General features: G+C 40.0%; 1 protein-coding gene across 15 annotated transcripts in view; it reads right to left on the bottom strand.

Annotated features, from left to right (window-relative positions):
* Window positions 1–20168, bottom strand: part of TCF12 (transcription factor 12) — a 162768-nt gene that overhangs the window by 22237 nt on the left and 120363 nt on the right. For 12 of the 15 annotated variants that reach the window (XM_027881505.1, XM_027881508.1, XM_027881504.1 and 9 more), the window contains 5 exons: window positions 8455–8560; window positions 7178–7317; window positions 6709–6853; window positions 5145–5209; window positions 883–961 (listed from right to left, as the gene is read on the bottom strand). In XM_027881505.1, the coding sequence (XP_027737306.1) occupies window positions 883–961; window positions 5145–5209; window positions 6709–6853; window positions 7178–7317; window positions 8455–8560 (535 nt within the window). Of the gene's footprint in view, window positions 1–882; window positions 962–5144; window positions 5210–6708; window positions 6854–7177; window positions 7318–8454; window positions 8561–18077; window positions 18205–20168 lie in introns of those variants that run through there. The other 3 variants (XM_027881510.1, XM_027881511.1, XM_027881512.1) reach the window with 1 other exon arrangement.

The raw sequence follows: 20168 nt of genomic DNA, 5'->3' as shown, positions 1-20168 counted from the left end.
AGGGATATATTAAACAGCAGAGAATGGGGAAACAGACTGTTGTATAAATGTTAAATAATTTAGCAAATTGCACTATAGGAAAGAACAGGGTTAAAGTTACATCATCTTGCTTGTAATTCTAGTTCTTTGTTAAACAACAAATTTAAGTCAATGGAGCTTTCACAGCCCTCTCTATATGGAGAACAGCTGTTCAACTTTTACTAGACAGCTGAGGCCACAGTGTCTGTGAAAGCTGCACTACCCACTAATAGCTGGAGGCAGCTGCCCACAGTTCATCTCCACACTGGAATGCTTCTTCCCACATTCACTCTACAAACACACAAAGCACAGGTGACAGAGGTGGCTGCAACACAGGGCATTTATTTTGAAAAAATGCCAGAAATTCTTCTCCCATAGAATGAAAGCATTCATGAAAGATATGAATGAAAAGCTATCTTGTGGAAAAATTGGATAGTCTCACAGCCTACTATATTTTCATTAGAGGGAACACACATCTGCTGTGTTTGTCACCGAGAGCCGCCACAGAGTTTTAACATATAGCTTTAAAAAAGAAAAACAATCCAATCAAATCACTTTTTTTCCTCTCAAATGATGCAGATCTGCACAGGTATCTTTACAGCTCTGATAGTATATGGTCAGTCAATGCTTTCAAACATTATTTTAAGATGCTAATTTTCAAAGCCAGTTGCCAGGATTTAATGTGAATGCCCACAACAAATCATATTTAAGAATCTGGATTTATAAATCTTACTTTAGTACAATGGAAAAATAAACAAAATATATAAGTAATTATGCAAGGCAGCTAGTGCTGATTTCACTGTGATTCCAAACAGGATGTTTGCAAAACAACAAACAAGTTATTGACAAATGACTGGTCTCTACCTGTAAGAGGCGATGGTGATCCAACTGGTGTTGATGGATTTGATGGAAAACTACTGCTGGTATGATCAGGAGAATAAATCTGACAACAGACAAAAGAGATTGTATATCAGTATATGTTATAATATATGGGGGAAGGGAGAAAAGCGCTTTTAGGACTCCTTTTTGTGCTTTAATTGTCACTCTCGGTTCTGGATCGACAAAAAACCCAGTTTGATCCTTCAATCACTGCTCTGCTTTATTACACTCAAAGCTCTAAAACTGTCCAGAGAACTTTCATTTTCAAGCAGCTGTCCAAATAAGCACAGCCTGTATTTGACAGCGACACAAGTATAACTGACCTTCCTTCTAATTCAACAGCAGCAGAAATTACAGCCTTTCTGTCACTGGAGGGGAATGATATAAGTAAGAGTTCACAGTACATAGATAATTAATTATATCAAACACACCTTCAGGAAAACACCCATGAATAATGACTTCCTAAACTTTAGAGAGATAAAAGATTTTAGCAGTCAACATATGTTATCTTCTAAAAATTAATCTTTCGCAAGAGAAAATATCAAGAAACCATTCAGGTTCTTATTATTAGTACCCACCAAACAAAAGAATACCTGAAATTCTGTTCCTCTTGCAATGTATTGCAGCCTGCTACATGTACTGTAACATGTTTCTCTCTTATTTCTGTATCAGCTGGCCCCTTGAGATACTAACCTTCAACTTGCAACAATTCTTTCCCTGCTATTAATGAAATTAAAAACTATTGATAAACACAAAAGACACAGCGCTTAAAAGCTTTAATTAAAAATTAAAATCCCAAGACCCTGGGAAAATTCATTTTATGAAGGGAATTGAATAGATTTAGAGGCTGACTGTGGACTTCAGAACATATTTTTATAGGTCATCAGTTCAAACCTGTTTTACTTGAGCAGAGACCAGGATTTGTTAGTCATCAGATGGCAGTCAAAAAAATCTTCACTGGCAGTGTGGTTGATGTCTCTTCACACAGACAATATGACATTTCAGCATTTAGCTGACAATAAACTGGGACTTCATTAAGTTCCATATTGTATTTTTTGAACTGACAAAACCAGGGCTCGATAGACCACATGCTCCTTCCTGGTCTATCATACTTTTCCATTAGAAAAGACCATCAGTTCCCTAATGGAAATGCCTCCTCCTTTTCATACGTGCTAGAAAGAAAATATATTTAGAAGAACAAACTACCTCAGACTACTGGAGGAAATTCATGCATTGTACATCAGTATAAAAATAAGTCCTGGGTGTCAGTATAAGAACTGTAGAGAGTTCCAGACAGATAAGATACAGAAAATTAAAATAACATCAAAGAAAGGCCATGAAGTTTGCTTTGAAACTGCTTGTTTTCCACTGCTCTACCTGCCAGTTTCATTTTGCTGTATTTTATGTGAGGGAAAATCTTCAGTATAGGAAAGCCACGACTAAAACATGGGTCAGAATTCATTCTTATGCAGTCCTTGGCCGCTGTGCTGTTAAATGACCAATGATGAACAACCCTGACACCTTCTGCCAGGCTTAAACGGTAACATGACTCATTTTACTGCAACAAATGAGGCTCCTCCTCCTATCAGTCATGGTCCATTCCAATCAGCGGGGTGCCAATATGCCAGGGTCTAATGAAAAGGCTCTTAGACAAAAGCTGCACAATTGAGAGCCTGCAGAGCCAAACCTCAGAGCTGTTAGTCCAATTTTTTAAACACTACAGTGTACATTTCAGTTAGGCTTTGTTATGTTAATGTTATTGAGTCTAAAGCAACAAAGAAACTTAATTCATGAATTACTTTTAGAAGTCAACTTCCCTACATTTTCTTTTCTTTTGTGAAGGGACCAGTGGCTATTTAACTACCGCGACGGTACAAAGGCCTTTACCCCAGTGCTGAGGTAGGAATCAAAACATAAGTTATCACAAAGAGGTCTGATATAATCAACAAAGTTAAACAGGCCTCCTGTTTGATCTCCTCTAAATTAAAGACCAAGTGTTTTGATTTGGCATTAGGCAATGAAATAAACCAGATGTTTCTGCTGCCATATAACCCTCCATGGGCACAATCTTAAAGGGTTATTGTTTGGCAAATGTTCAGGGAAACACATTATAAATGGCACGAATACCCAGATTTTCTTTTCTTTCTATCTATACTAGTTCATTATCCAAACTAATGCATAATCCACAGGGCTTTGGGAACTTTGTGTAAATACTTTCATGTACAATTCTCTTTCTTGCCTACCCTGAGATTAAGACCACAATTATCCAGGCTTAAACCTAAAATAAAAGAACCTTTGCAAATGTATTATCTGGCCTTACATGTTTAATCACATACTATTCTGTATGGTCTTTAATACCTAAACTGAAGAACAAATGTCGTATCCTCTGATGTTTCGCACATGAAAGGCCTATTGTCAGATGTACATCAACAGAATTTTAGAACTAGAAATTCCTCTCAACAGTTGCAGCAGCAGCATTTAAAATCCCAACAGAGAGGAATAGAGTGTCATCTTAAGAGGGGAAAAAAAAAAGGCAAGACAATTGTAGTATTTAAACAAAACTTTGTTCCAACAGAAAAATATTCTTGATTTACCAGCCATCAGAATTCATGTGTGCCAGCTTTACCTGCAGGACAGCCCACCTCCCTCCTCTGCACAGCCTCGAGCTGTGCTCCCTGCCAAACGAGCCCAAGGAGTGTGCGGGGTGCGCGTGGTGCGGGGGAAGCAGATGGATGAGGCGAGGGATTTGAAGTGTGCAGACTATGGCATGCACTGATAGAGCAGATGGAATGCATCACCATCAGCTATGACAGAAATGATTTATGGAATGACCTGGCTGCTCCTGCCAAGCAACAACACGGGATGACAGAAACAAGTTTCTATGACAACCAGGGCCCACCCACCAGTTAGATTAAACATTTCTGCCCTGACTTCCACTCGCAATATATTTAGAGTTTTTCCTCAAAACATCAGCCTGGCTTTCTCAGCTAGTGACTTGGACAAAAATACCTGAAAGGACGAGAAAATCATTTAGAAAAGGAGAGCAGTGGAAAATGTCATGAAGTCCTGCAGGTCTAACTGGCCAATGTGTCAGACTTACAACAGAATTGTGTTCCGGCTGCAGAACAGCAGACACCCAAATACATCTGCAGAGGAACGAACAGCCTGGAGTATGTAAGCACTGCTATTTCTAGGAGTCAAAATGATGCCTGTTCTTTTCTGACAGGTCTCAAACAGACAACAAGAGAGTGTTAACTGCCCTCTGGACTCCAGAATTGTTATCTACTTGCTGAATCCCCAAAAGCAACAGGGACATTTTTCTCCTCAAAGCCGGCAGGTCAGAGTTCTCCTCCCCAATATGGACATTACAGACATTATCAGATCTGGTAATCTCCTAACACATGACCCTCTGAGGGATGCAAGGGTAACAGGAGCTGCATGAATATGCACATTTGCATTCACTGGTATGAGGTGAGGGATGCAGAACCCAACATAGGAATGGTCATTTAGGGTTGCAAAGTAGTCATTTCTACCCTTTATATCAGACTTAGTCTCCCTCTCTGCTCCATACAAGAAATAAAAAAGTGCTTCCCCAGCCACCATCTCCAACCCTGAAATTTCTGCTACTTTTCTAAAAAGTATATCTGATTGTATTAATGAAAAAATAATTGCTGTATGCATGCATATGGAAACAGAGCTTACAGTAGACTGAAGATATTTGCCATGTTTCACATTATTCCAACAAGAGTTAAGAGTTTAAATTTATGCATATACAACATTTTAAAGGCTGTTCCATAAATTATAGCTATACAACAGAGCATTCAAAACCTCTCAGTTTTATAAGGCTACTGAGAAAACATTTTAAACTTTAAGGCAGGATCTGCTCTAAGAGTAACATTAAAAATATTTGACTTTAAACAGAACATTACAGAAAAAAATAAAAAATAAATCCCTTAACTTTTTATGATTATCTTTTACTTTGTCTAACCAACTTTTAAACTGTATCTGCCCTAAATTTTTTGATCACCTGAAGAACAGGGAAGTCTGAATGACTCTTCTGCAAATAAATGCATTTTCCACTTGCTTTTAAAAAGACCATTTTTTAGTATACGAAGTTGTATCGTAGTACACTGTTTTAAGTTCATATATGAAAACTCCTGATTTGATATTATAAAATCAAGACACAAATAATGGATGCAGTGATCAAAATACGTGTTTCAGATCTGAATATTCCAACTGCTACTTACAGATGCCAATGCCTTTCCAAGTGCATCACCTGTCTGTGAGCTTCCAGCACCATTTCCTCTGTTTCCTGTAATGTGGAAAGCAAACCCAACACTTATTTTTAAGGCTGAAATTTTATTTACTTTTATTATTTTATTTATCATATAGAGTTAAGTAACCACTTTTTAAATGGATTTTCTGAGGAAGTCAGTGTCAATAGAATCAGTTCTCATTAGACTAAAAAATTTAATTAAAACAATTAGATTTACATTTAGATGCTCTCCTCTTTAAAGTCAAACACAGTATCACCGTGATAACTTAAGAACCAACAAGTGAAAGCAGTTAAAAAAAGACAAATTATTTTCTAGGATCACAGTCTGATTTTAATGAAATGTGAAAAAAAAAATCAAAATCAGAAAATTACATTATTGCAGCTTATTTCTAAACTGTTATCACTAAAGTGCTGCATGTTTAATTAATTCTTAAAGCCAAATTCACAGAACAGTTCCTTGTGTGCCTCCCTGCTCTAATTCCCAGTGTTGTAGTCTCATCTTTATTTTAAAATGCCCCTGCAAAGCTCTTATTCACCACGCTTTCTGTCATCCCTGCTCTTAGTTGCATGTCAGCAGCTTTGCGTGCCCTTTTGCTCCACACACCATTAAGCCAAGAGGAAGTCTGAAGCCCTGCCAATTGGAAACACAGAGAGGAACTGAATCCTCCAAAATATCTGCTTTGCTGTAGAAGACAGATCCTTTAAAAGCAAATCCTCTTTCTCCAATTATCAACTTCTAAAGGCAAAAAAAAAATATGTATTTAATGTGAATGTAAGCGGTTCACGCCAGAAATCCAAACAGCGCAACACTTGCTCTTGCAACTTTGTGGCAAACTTGGATTTTCCAGCCTGAATTTCCCATGCAGATTCACTAACTGGGTTCTGTTTAAAGATCTTAGTGTAAAACATGTTCCCAAATCAAAGCCAATATAGTCCCCCTAAGTGCAAATCATATCGAACCGACAAGGGGCACTCACATTTAATTCCTACAGTTTTATCTTAGGAGGTGCAATACGTTCAAGGCACAGCTGATCAGCCTGTGTTTCATGCTCCCTAGGTGAGCACGGAGGAGACTAAACCAGCCACCATCCTGGCTACGCAGTAATCTCTAAAACAGCTAAGAGAGGAATTTACGATGCACTTTATTGAGCTCCCCAAAGGAACAGCCTTCCTGCCTTTCTCTGGCAGTGCTTTGGTGACACAGCAGCTCTGAAACCTTTACCAGCAGCACTACCTGTGTGGACACGTGCACGCACTGAACTACGGCCGGAGAACTGCTGTCAGGTCAGATGGATGCAATCCCTGAGAACAGGATTGCCTGGGAAAGCAAGGAAACCAGTAAGGCTTAAGCTGACTGAGAAACGATTTGCCTGATCTCGGCCATCCTGAGAACAGAAATATCACAGTGGTGAATCTCCCCTGATCTACAAGCAGGTCATAAATTAAATCTCACTAATTTTGTGCGTCATGCAGCCCTAAATTTCATTTTCTTGTAAAATTACAAAAAAAAAAAAAAGGCAGGAAGGACTTTTTACCCAGAATATTATCTGATCCATTGACAGGTGGAGTGTGTGAGGCAGCTACATAAGGTGAACTGCTGGTACTGCCACGGTGGAAGCTGGACATTGGAGGAAGACTGGCATTTATATCTGTAGGTGAGACTGAATGTGGGGGATAGCTCTGGAGAGAAGAGAAACAGGCATAAGACATTAAGTAGTCCTTAAATAAATGTTGATATTTTAAGATACCAAATATACAACGCCCACCTCTTTATTACAGGAGAAAGGGACTCATCTATCCTCTGAACAGACCACTACACAGCCACAGATTTTATTTTATACAACAGACATAACTAAAAGGACATAAATCTAATACCCGAAGTTTGAGATTTCCAACAACTGGGCTTTTAAGTGACACACAAGAGCAGCAAACAAGAAGTTAATTCCTATCAGTTAGATCTCCATACACAAGTCTAAACAGATTAATCCGTGCTGTGTCTCTTACCAGACGGTCATGTGTGTGCAGGCTGCCGTAACTGCCCGACTGGGACATGTGGGAAGAGGAGCCTCCCAGCATCCCACCATAGCCAGGCTGGCTCATGCCATTGGATGAACTCCAGAGGTCAGAAGAATTGTGGGTCCCATCTTTTTTAAAAATATTTTTTAATAAAAAAGAAAACAAGAAAAATACACTGAATGAACAAGAGTACTGATTTTTCTTTTCCTTTACAAAATTATTTTAAACAAATACAGTATTCAGCTACTGAGACTAACATCAGCAGGAAAATGGTGACCAGTTTACACTGCAACTTCTATTTTCATGCCATCACCACTGTTGCTATATTTATTTAAAAAAAAAAAAACGAAACACAAAAAACCAACAGAGGCTTTATAGCTGAAATATAATCCAACCACAGCTGAGAAAATACCAAGCACTTCTGCTAATTACACAGACCTTCAGTAAGGCCAGATTTAAATCAAGAGGGTTGATAAAAATTCCAGACTCAAAGAAATAATAAAAAAGGAGGTGGAGGGATAAGAAGTTTGGTTCAACAGAACTCATCATAAACATTCAGTGTAAAACATCTATTTACCTAAAACAAGCAATTTATAGTCTAAAATAAATTAGCACCACAAAAATATAAAAACATTCCATGCTAGCAGATTTAAGTAACTGAAATGACTACATTACATAAGCCTGTGTGTCAGAGCAGTTTTCCCTCTGTAGCACCGACTGAAGTGCTCTGTGAATTCCCGCACTGAGAACTCAGCTTTCCGTGTGCTCCAAACCCTCCCCAGGCTGCAGCACGAGCTAATTGTGTGACGTGAGGCTGAGGAAATGGATTCTGCTCTTGTTTTGTTCAGTGCAACCCCTTTTTTTCTGGCGTGCTGGATGTACAAGCTTCAGAGAACTCAAGACTGTTAGCTGATATTGTACAGTCAAATTCCAGAACAGTCAAGAAGCCTCCACCTCATTTTTCTCTATCACTCCAGTGCGCTGCTCTGAAGCCCCTACAAATCAAAGGATGGGAATTCTGTCCATCTGGCCTGCTGTATAATCCCCTTAAATTTCAGCCAGCAATTAATGTCACAAGAAAAACTTTACATCAACGGACAGTTCCCTTCATCTAACTGTTTTAAAAGTATATAAAACTTAATCACAGGCTCCAGCACAATATGTTGCCTTTACACATCTTCATTCACTCACCAGAACAGTGACTGGAGAGCTCTGCCTAAAGGACAAGTGTCATCTACCCGTGCATTTAAAGTCATTTTACCCACCTTGCATAAAGAAAGTGCTAGCAAACATACTGCTTGGTGGCTTAGGAGATGGGTAACTTGGAGATTCTCTGTTGAAATCATCAGAACTCGGGGATGGTGCATACACCTAAATATTGGAGAGCAATAAAAGCAGGTTAGTAATAACTGGGTGTCGTGCATTAAAAAAACCCATAACAGCACACAGACACAGATAGAAAGCACAAATAAAAAAAGAACAGTGTAGCAAGCCACAGCATTTGTTGCCCTTGTTTTATTTGCTTCTTAGCAAGTTGCCACAGTACAGAGGAACTACAGTAGAATGATCCTAACAACACACTTTCTGGTGTGCCAACTCAGCCAGGTGGCCTGATAAAAGCTGAATGCTGATTTTGCTTTCTAAGTGCACGACTCGCACAGACTTGTTGCTCAAGATAAAAAAAGCAAGATAAAACAACTGGGCCCCAAACAAATTTTATTTTAAAACAACTGTATGCCTGTTTGAATATTTAATTAGCTGGCACCCCAACAATCGGAAAGAAAAAGAACATCCAGTGACAAATGGAGAGGTTTTAAGGCAACCATTGTATCATCCATTCAGAAACTTGCATGCCCTTGGATGGCCATCAGAAATATATGCATGCAAGTCCTGAGGAATAATCTCAGAATTGCAATACGGAGCACATAATTTTCACACTGGCCTGGCATTAAAGAAAAGCAGCATCGTTGTTTTTTTCCATGTAACACCACAGTGGAATGGCCATTTTCAACTTGAAAACAATGAATTTTCTTTGCAAGTTAAAAACTGTAAGATGCCAAGTAAGCACAATGATTAGAAGTGTTTCACTGCAGTAACTCTAAGAAACATAAAGTATATTCAGGAATAACTTAAGTAAAACTAGCAAAGCTAGTATTCACAGAATCAAGGACTCTACCCATAGTCAGTTGTTTTAATCAATGCTCTTTCTTCATACTAGTATTTTGATCAATATACTGAATATAGCAACAATTAGTTGTGTTAAAAGATAAACTGAATTTCAAAAAAGCAATTTAACGTAAATAGTAGCAAAGAATATAAATATACAACATTGAAATTGAAGCATCTTTTTATAATGAAGTAAAAAAACGTAATATTTTTATTTTTAACTGTTCACCTTGCTTGTTAAATATACATGACTTCATAAACGCATACATGAAGAATAATTTTAAAACTTTAAAGCTTATATAATGCAACTTGCGAAGTGCACTAGGCCCCAAAATTCAAGAGGGAATATTTTGATCCCTTCCTATGCACATTCAGGCACACACATGTTTGCCCGGCATTCACATCCCTCCCTTGTGTTTCGGGATGTTGTTTACCAAGCAAGAGAAGGGCCAAGAAAACTAAGCCGGCCAACAAAAAAGCCTTAGTTCCCTAAAAAAGACCCATTGTCCTGGTGGAGGGTGACTATTCCGATAGGGATATTCAGAAAGTGAAGTGGGCAAGGCCCGCTCCATTTGCATACCAATACCCCTCCTCCCCGCTCCCCAGCGCTTTTCCAGCCCGCCGCTGTGGAACAAATGGCCGGGCATGTGCCTGCAGACAGCTCTGCATCCCAGGGATCGGGCAGCGCGCTCCTGCATCCCAGGGATCGGGCAGGGCGCTCCTGCATCCCAGGGATCGGGCAGGGCGCTCCTGCATCCCAGGGATCGGGCAGCGCTCGCAGCTCGCCTCGCACACACAACTGCGGCAAAAGCTCCCCAGCCCGTCCGAGGGACTCGGGCCCAGGGCACGGGCACTGAGCCAGGGCACAACCGTGGGGCGAGTCCCGCGAGGAAAGCGCCGGCAGGTAAACGCACACCTGGGCGGGAGTCAAGTGCAGAGCTCACAACTTCCAGTTGTGCTATTTCTTCCTCAAAACAAATGAAACATTTTTCGGGAAGAAAGCTTTCCAGAAAGCTTTTGTTCAGTATTTTCCTCGAACTTTTTCAGTTCACGGAGTAAATGTGAACTAGAGATGCTCACCGGGCCTGAGTGACAGAGTGACAATACGTTCTGAGCAATGTTCACAGTACATATGTATTTACTCTATACGATGAATGCACGTATATTCCATGCCCAAGACATATTTTAACAGAAATGTCACTCTGTCAAATTGTAAATACTTGCACTCATAAGACTGCAAACATATTAGGCAAAACTGGGCTTAATTTACAAGTTCTCTGTTGTTCAGAATAACACAGCATATGCTATAGCTGATGGATAATCTATCACTGTCACAGGACAGCAGTGGAAACAAAGCTTTATGACATTTAGCACCGCCATGGAGATGTTCTGATTAATGCCAAGTCACCTACAATGACGAATTATACTTCTCTTAAACTGCAACGTTATCAGTGAGATTTGTAAATAAAAGCTTCAAACTGGAATTTTAACATTTTACATAATTGGGTGATTTATAAAAACCGATTAAACACTATCTCAAAAAGGGGATTAAACTCAAAAACTCCTACAAATATATCATTTACAGATATAAATGTAAAAGCCATTAACATAATAAAAATGTTATGAATTACATAAACGTAAAAGAGGCCCTTCCAAACAGCTACATGAAAGTCCTAGCACAGACACATAACTTCATATAGTTTCTGCTTGTTTTGGTATCTTAACTGTAGCTTGCAAAAACATAGCTGCAATGTTATGAAGCTGCACTTGTGCCAGTCTAGATTTTTCAGATCAAAGGGTTCTTGCGGCAAAACACAACTGATGTGGTCTCAAAGACTTCATTAACTCCAGATGTGGGGAAATAGCCAGCCAATTCCACAAAAGGAGCGAGTCTCTTTTAGTTACAATCAGAACTACCCACAAATTAAAACCAGGCCTCTGATGTCATCTGATCACCTGCAGATGAGCGCCAGGTTTTTTCTGGTTAATGACCTAATCATAATTTTAATGTTGTGTTACTACAAACAAGATTTAAAAGCAAAGGAGAAATTTTACTAAAATTAACCCCAAGTCCATGAATGCAAACTCCAAAATAAGAAAGTTGACAAAAAAAGAGAGATGAAATGGTATTTTCAAGTCGGGAAGCGATGTATCAGGCACCTGGTTTGTTCATTCTGAACACCCCACATGCACTGGGACCCCTATCCAGGCAAACACAGCCCCTGTGGCTGCTGGCCCACAGGAGGCTGGCATGGTCTGCATCCTACTTAAAGGGCTTTCTCTTCTGCAACAGCTGAGTAAGGCAGTTATAAATATGACGTGGCTGCTCAAGGCGGCCTCTTTTAGCTATTAAACTGATAACACTGACATCCAGGAGGCATCAAACCAGTTTTTCCTGGCTGACATTCCCACTTAGACAGGGAATACTGTTAAAAGGTCAGCCTGTTTGCAGAGTCTCCTTGGAGAGGGCTGTCTCTAGCAGGTAGAAGAGGAGCCCATCTCTCAACCCCCTCTAACACACTGCGCCCGAAGGCAGCGAATGTGTCTCCAGGCTGACAAGCAAAACACTCCCTGGTTATGAATGGGAAATTCCCTTCCGATAAACTCAAGCCAAAACCAGTTTTTTTACATGACTTATCAAGTCATGGACCCGACTCTTTTGGAGCTGTGCTAATATCTACATCAATCCTAACACTGCAGTGCTCCTGAAGGGTGGATGGCCTCCGCTGAGGGAAGCAGGACAAACGAGTTGCTGAGGAATCAAGTCAGAGACCCACATCAGTCTCTCCTGCACCCTGAACTGGGTTATGTTTCTCCAGCGGGAAAGGCAGGAGGATGACAAGCACAATTTCTTTTTGAGGGGTAGTGGTGGGGGCTGACTTCAAACCAGAGCTGAGAAGACATCAGCTCTACGACCTCAGGTTTAAGAAAAACAAAAGCATCATCCTGAAATCTGCTCTGGTGATTACCACAGGTAAAAAGTTACATGGACCTAATGTATCTAGAAGATATCCAAGTACTACAGTGTGCTTCTGTTTACTAAGAGCAGTGCCAATAATATCAACATTAATTTGAAGATCTGGGTTTACCAAATTTTATGCTAAGTAAAACATCCAAGTTTCATTCTATAAATGCATTTAATAAATGTAGCACTTGGAGTCCTCCTGTTGGCATCCATCCTCTCAGGCAATTTTCCTGTAATACGTTTCAAATTCTTAAATATTTATCAATGTTTAATATTAATGTTAAAAGCAGATTTAAAAAATAGCAGTGAAGCAACTAAACTTACTTCCGATGAGCTCATGCAATCTCAAGACCAAGGCTCCCATCACACATGATGTTTGTGAAATTATGAATGTTACTCATTTAAGCACAGTTATTAGCAATTCTTGGAAGTTCAGGAAAATATTTATCAAGCTGTTTGAGACAGAGAATTTTTTGAAACCAGTAAAGATGAATAACCTATTTTGTAGCCTGTAAACTCTGCTAAGTAGCCTATCTACATTCCATCAGCATCAGTCATGCACTAAGCAAGTGTGCACTGATGAATGATTTGTACAAGTGGCACAATTTTACAGTGTATTATCTACAGGGTTTGTAGCAAACGCTAATTTTGCTGAAAGGCACTTCTAGGAAAAGGAAACTTGTTTTCATGTTTACTATATTTCTGACAAAATCATATATATTAAAACTTTAGGAGTGTAGAATGGTAACTACAGCACTCCTCTTTACAGCAAGACAGAAGCTGCCATAAAAAAAATCAAACCAAACCCAAGACCCAGCCTAAATCCTTGTTTAGCTGATATTTAAGCAAGATGACCAAATGAAGAGCCCTGGTACACAACTCAGTATAACCTTATCCTCAACCACACTTTTGTGTCCAGTACCAGGTGTAAAGGTTCATACACTTAAAAAGCTCTTCTCATCATCCAGAAGGATAATAAAACACTCCTTTAAGAGAACAGAGTCTTCTCTGCAAATCCAACCACAATTTTTAAGGATGGTATAAAATTCAAACTTTATAAAGTAGCTAAACTGAATTCCATCTTAAATAAATGTTTATGCAGTTTAGGCATGCTATACATGCCTATTTGGGTATTTTTGAAATGCAGAATCCCACTGCAGTGCTACACAGCACTACCAGCAATACTTGCAAGCTTCTTCCCCAGGAAATGACAACTTTAAAGTCATGTTAAAAAGTGATAGTCAAACCTAGCAAAAATCTCCAAATCAGTCTATAGAAACCTTTTGGTCTGTTCTTTTTATTTATTTATTTTCCAATTTGAAGTTTAAATCAGAGAGGGGAGGAAAAAGAAGGTAAGCAGCAGGAACAACATGAGAAATATATATTTATATAGTGCTCAAAGATTCTTTTTGTGTTCTATTTGATAAGCAAAATCTCTTCCCTACACTCTTCAGACCCCTCTGTCAAAAGAGGACACATACAACTATGTCTTCAAAAATTCCTGATTAAATTCAGATTTTCAGGAAACAAAAAACAGAGAAGTTGAAAGTATTCTGCCTGTTTCTTAACCTACTCCCTGTATTTCAGAAAGCTGTTTCAGCTATGGGAGGAATCCCCACCACCAGCACTGCCCACAGGCAGATGCAGTGGGAGGCACAGGCCAGGTTTTGCATTTGTTTCTCTCTCCTCTGAACTCAGAGCTCTGTTTCTGTCCCTCCACCACAGCCTGTTCTATTCCTACAGACAGACTTCGACAGGACCTGATTGTGAAAGCAAAGGCACTGAGCAAACGGGGGCTGTTGCTCTTTGGGGCTCACATTTGGAGAAATATAGATCTGTCCAGCCCAGCACCTGATCCCAGCTCGAGCTGCTGTCATTTGCCCAAGGAAATGGACATAACCTTCACTTGAGAGCATTAATAAAGCTTGTTGCAGACAAGACACCCTTCTGGCAGGGGACCACTGCTCAGCAGATTGGCAGTTCAGCCCAATGGAGTGGAGCAGGGAAAACTCTCTGGGGTTGGTGCATTGTAACTCATCATTTTATGGTGGGATGGGGAGGGGACAGAGAAGGGCAAGGAACAGACAAAAAATAAAAATCCAGCTGACCAGTGTTTACTACCTCTCTTTATTCAATGTCCACAGCCCTGTACCCCTAGAGATTTTCCAGATGATCTTATATTTGTCCTGACTCACAAATGTTAGCTTTGACCTTGCCTAAGTTGCTGTGGGCAGCATATGGCACAGAACAGCTTTAATTGTACTTTCCTCCCCATGTACTAACTGGCCCAACAGTAATAAAAGCAAAATTGAATCGTTCTTTTGAGCACCTGGTTGCTCCAAAATTTACAAACTGAAAACATTTTACGTGGATGTTAGAGGACTAAGTGCATTATTTATTGCATAACAGCTCCAGCAAGGCGTGCTGTCGTGTCATCTGAGCACCACGCAGCATTATTAACACGTTTGGCTCTCTGTAACGCTGACAGTGACGGCTGCAAGACGGGCATTTTCTGCTCTAAAAAATCCCCAAATATACAGATTCACTCACACCTGGGTGTATTTGTTCATCTATACACACGTGCCCATCAGCAGCGTGTTTACAAAAAGCCTTTTACGCTCTCAAAATTCTCCAGAAAAAGTGTTTTCTCAAAAAAAAAAATCCCAATATGAGCTAGTTCATGAGAAAGCAAATCACAAAGCGTTGCACATATGCAAAATGCATGTATGCCCTGACCTTTTTCCTCCCTTTTTAAATAAGCCTTGTAGAAATCTGCTGTAAAAGATGCAGTAACTCCACCCTCGATAAAATCTCAGCCAATAATGAGAAAAACAAATATTTAATCAATAATAAAAAATACTCATATATGGACTGGTTTTTAAACCAACCCACACAATGCACAGAATACAACAATTAAATGAATATATTCACAAGTTTATTCTCTCATGAAATAGTAGTCACAGTGATGTAAACCAAAATATAATCAGTATTTTCCTCTAAATTATTTATACTGGTGATAAGTGACATATCACTTTATTATGACCTATATTAAAATAATGCTACAGTACATTTCGAAAATAACCAATCTATTTCTAAACTTGTAGGTGAACTGAAAAAAGTAGAACTCACTCAAGTCTATTTTACTCTTTCAGAACAAAGACGATATCAAACTTCTATTACTGAAATATTATTTTGGTACTACTGCACTTCCTAAAATCTAACCGAAAAGGCCCCAGTGAATGAAGAAGGGTGCTTAATTATTTATTCATTTTAAAAAAGAGTAAAATTAAAATACTAAAAAGAATCATTTACATTTGTGTTATTATTTCTACCTAAACATTTTTGCAGCTTTATTTTTAACGGAGATTAGGTATTTTCATTTCTGGGGGGTCTGTAGCATGGCTCTTCAGTAGAAGAAAAGATAAAACTTAATTGATAGAAATAGTGTTTAAGAATCATTTTATCTTTTAAAAAAGCTCTATATGACCGAGAATATTTTTTATATATCAACAGGTGAAGAATAAAAAAAAAAAAGAAAAAAAACCAGGCTATATCTTCTAGTTCAGTGCAATTGCTTTGTTTTCTTCATGAAACAGATAAAGATATTTTTTCTTTTTGATTTGGTGGAGATTTTTGGAATATGGGTGTTTTTATATAACACCTACTACACATAATAACAAAATTTTACTCCTCAGAAAGGGATTTGTGTTCAAACACTACTTTTCACTGTTATGTGTGCCTCCTGAAACATACAGAAAATACAAAAACAGAACCTCTTCTAACAGTAAAAACCCCTTTTTAATATATGTGCCAGACCACACCGAACCACCTACTGGGGTGCTCAGATACTTGTTTTTTAGTTTAATATTAAGCTTTGTTTTGGCTTAAAAATTTAGGAAGTTGAAAATAACATTTTTAATAAAAAAGTTTAAACCACACATTTTCTACATGTGATTTTTCACTCATTTTGTGAGTAAATAAATCATATTTTATATATATCAGCAGTTATCAAGGAATGTCAACATCTAAAACCTAATGTGATCTAAAGAGAAATCTCCAACTTGAACAATGTGGTTCATACTATTAAATACTAACTTACCAAACAATACAAGAAAAAGCAGTAAGACGTCAAAATTAGGGTATGTACTGTTCTCTCATTAAAGAAAGGTTCATACAAAGATTTGGCAGACACACCAAGAGGTGTGCTTTAAAAACTGTAACACAAAAACCAAGCTCTAACTTCACAGAACCTCCTTATGCATATTTAAATTAGTAATTTAGGCCAACTTATTCCTAAGAGAGAAAGTGCTAAAGGTTACTAAGATTTTCTTTTTTTTTTAAATTAAGTAAAACTTTGGGCAACATGATATAGGATGATCATATGATTTGTCATCTATTTACTAACTCTTCAAGCTCATAAAGGTCACCTCTGACCCATAACAGGCACATGCTATCAATTTTCAAGCCATGCCCTCCTACGGTACCAGCACTTCCATCTACTATATGCCTGGAAATACTTAATAAGATCAAAGCCTTTTTTCCTGCTACAAGAACAAAGAGAAATGTTGTAATAGAGCGATCTGTGCTCTAGAAAGAATAAAATCAAAACTCCATGCAAGTTATATTCCCTTTGCTTCAGGGGTATTGTATAGTTAATTTTACTTAAGTCTTATATATATCTTCACATAAAACTTCAAACAGATTGTTTTAGCCTAGGAGCAGACATGAAAGAAAAATCATTTCATATTTGAAAGACAGCTGGCATTTATACCAAAGGAAATGAAATAGAGACCAAGAGATTTTACTGATTCCCCAACCTCTCCTCAAGTGTCTTTTCTGTAATTCAAGCAGCTCATACACAGTGCCGTTAATGAATATAAAGATCCATAATTTAATTACTATTGAACAAAAATCTTGGCAAAAAAAAGTTTACTAATGAAAGCAAAACTCACACAGGCCCACGGGAGGAGGACCTGCAGTAAAGAAACAAAACAAAACAAAACCCACAAAAAAAAGATCAGTATCAGCATCTCCCTTTTTCCTACTTAAAGCTATTTTTAAAACAGCAGAAAGCCAAAACCACATACAACATAAACAGACTGGAAGAAAAACACCGTGTTAAATGTACCATCGCATGCTAATTTTTAACACACACAAAAAAAATCAGAACCGGTGCGTCCTGCGAGTTTAAAAATGCTAAGTGTCAACAACCACGGAACAGAAACATACGCCGTTCCACTCCCAGAAAGTTAAAACGCAGGGTGGATATTGGAAAAAGAAAAAAAAAAATTGGAAAAAAAAAAAAAGGAAAAAAAAATCTGCCAATCTGCAATTTTTTTGCCCCTCTGGTGTTTGTAGGAAAATTTGATTATGCCGAATTCCCCCCGCGATCGCCAGGCAGGGCAGCGTTGGCGGCCGGGGCGATGCCCGAGCTCGGAGCGCTGCAAAAAGGCTGCTCCGCAGCCCCCGGGGAGCGGACACGTCTAAAACAAACCAAAAAGATAAATACACCAACTCAACACAACCCACCCCAAGGAGAAGCCGCGGGCACGCAGGAACACAAACTTCGCCGGGCTCGGCGGTTCTCGCAGCGCCGCCGTGCTCCGGCACACAAAGCAGCCCCCGAGCCCCGCTCCCCGCACAGCCCCTTCCCCTCACGGCCCCTCACGGCCCCGGCCCCGCCAGCGCCCCCGGGGAGCGGCGGCCCCAGCGCGGTCACCCCGCCCGTGTGCCCGGACAAAGGCGGCCGCCCCTCACCGTCTTGCCGTTGTAGTAGTACATGAGGGAGCTGCTGCCCACGCCGGGCACGGGGTACGCGCAGTACATGGCGCGGGCCGGGCCGAGCGCGCCGCCTCCCGCTCCCCACGGCCTCCACCCGCCGCCCGCGCACATGGAGCGCTCAAAGGCGGCTTATGCAAAGCAGGACTGAACCATCTCCGGCCGGCGCGGGGGTTGGGCGGGCGGGGGGCGCGGCAGCCCCCGCTCCGCGCCCCGGCCCCGGCCCGGGGAGGGGCCGCGCCCCGGCCCGCGGGCTCCGAGCGCTCGGCACACGCACCCAGCGCACGGCGGAACCCGCACATGGGCACGTCCCGGGCGGGGGAATCGTCTGCTTTTTGTTTTAATTAAATTAGAGCGCTTGTGGCCGTGCAGGCGCTGCTCGATGCGGCTCCAGCCACACGGCCATCTGGCTCTGCCTGAAGTTGCTTCCAACTTTGGCAAACGCTTCCCAGAGCCACGGGGAGCTGCTGGGAGCGAGTCCCAGGGGAGAGCCCGAGCACCCAGCGCTCCCGGGGCCCTCCGGGCAGGGCAGCCCGGGACACGGAGTGACCCTGACACAGACAGCACCTACACGAGGTGCTTGGCTTTAAAAAAATGTAAGTCGTGTAAATATTTTCACTTCATGGAATCATCCAAAATCCTTCCTTAAGATGGGATATATACAAAGTATGAGCGTTCTCTTGGAAACACAAGTCCAGGCTCCCTTTATGTTGAATTTTTGTCTGAATAAAGCACGCAGAGGTGCCCATACAAGAAATGGAGGGGATCTCCCCAACAACTTTAGCACATCACAAAAACAGACTGAAACTTCCAGCATAAAGATCCCTCGATATTTGCACACTATCAATGCCTGGCAGGTCTTTTTGCTTTCTTCAGTGAGCAGTGGCATTAACTAACATTAACTCTTAATGAGGCATACTTTTTTTTTTTTAATTTCTACAAGTGAACGCAGCTGGTTATTAACTGAGCTTCTGGTAAGTCAGCTACTCATTTCAATCCAGGAAAAAAAAGGTTAAAGCACAGCCACGTTTCTCCACCTCTCACTGTGTCGACTGCCAATGCTGTGAATTCTCCCTGCCTTCCTCCTTACAAAAGCAGGAAAATACTTCAGGATAAGGACAAAAATGGGTAAAGTTCAATTCAGCCATTTACAGGGAAAGAAAGCAAGTTGCAGAAGTTTGGTTCATTCTGTCAAGCACCTTGTGTGTCACTGAAACATGTTTATTCTGAACATAAAAGATCCACAAGGGTGACAAACTGACTGCAGTTTAATACTATCATCAGATAAAAATCTCTGTACAACATCTATTATCTCAGAACATAACTACTGTAGCGTCTATAAATACACAGGATATACACACACTGACAAAAAAATATTCACTTCTCCAGCTTCAAATGCTTTTTCAGTGAACTCTTCCAGTCAATTAGGAGACTACTGTGCTCAGAGTATGTTGGCAAATACATCCTGAAGTTTCCATCTGCTGAAGAACACTTGCATTTTTACTGCAAGTCAAACTACGCATCCAGAACTATTTAACTATGCAGCAAAGCTAATGATATCTGAACTGAACTCTTCTCCAGTACAAAAGGCATAGCAGCAGCAGCTGCAAAAATGAACATCACTATACTTCAGACTATTAAATTGCCAGGCCTGCAGAGTGACTGGCGGCTTCCTTCTTCCCTAGGGACCACAAAGACCCATTTCAGTCCCCAGAGAGTCTGTAAGAAGCTTTGATTTGCAGCTAACAATGCCATTCCTTAAAGCCTCTCACTAATGTTCAGGACTCTACAACCAAGATATGCTAAAAGATCTTCAGATCTTTGCATGTGCTACTTCTCGTAGTGCACTAGATTAAAATCACTACTTCAGACTAATGTACAACTTAGGAAAAACCCCAGACACTGGAAAAGGTTCTTTCAGTTTACACTTGAAGAAGTAGAAGAACCATTTAAAAATATATATATATAATTTTAGTATGCAAACTTCTAAATCATTAAAAATACTTCCAGGGTAACTGGAGTCAGTTCTTTTAAGTACAGACTATCATCAACGTAGTTGTAATTGCTACT

This window comes from Empidonax traillii, unplaced genomic scaffold (genome assembly GCF_003031625.1).
Source record: "Empidonax traillii isolate 1590-97213 ecotype Southwest subspecies unplaced genomic scaffold, ASM303162v1 scaffold90:size2128546, whole genome shotgun sequence".
Classification (NCBI taxonomy): domain Eukaryota; kingdom Metazoa; phylum Chordata; class Aves; order Passeriformes; family Tyrannidae; genus Empidonax; species Empidonax traillii.
The sequence above is the reverse complement of the archived record's forward strand: the minus strand, read 5'-3'. Positions and strand labels throughout refer to the sequence as shown.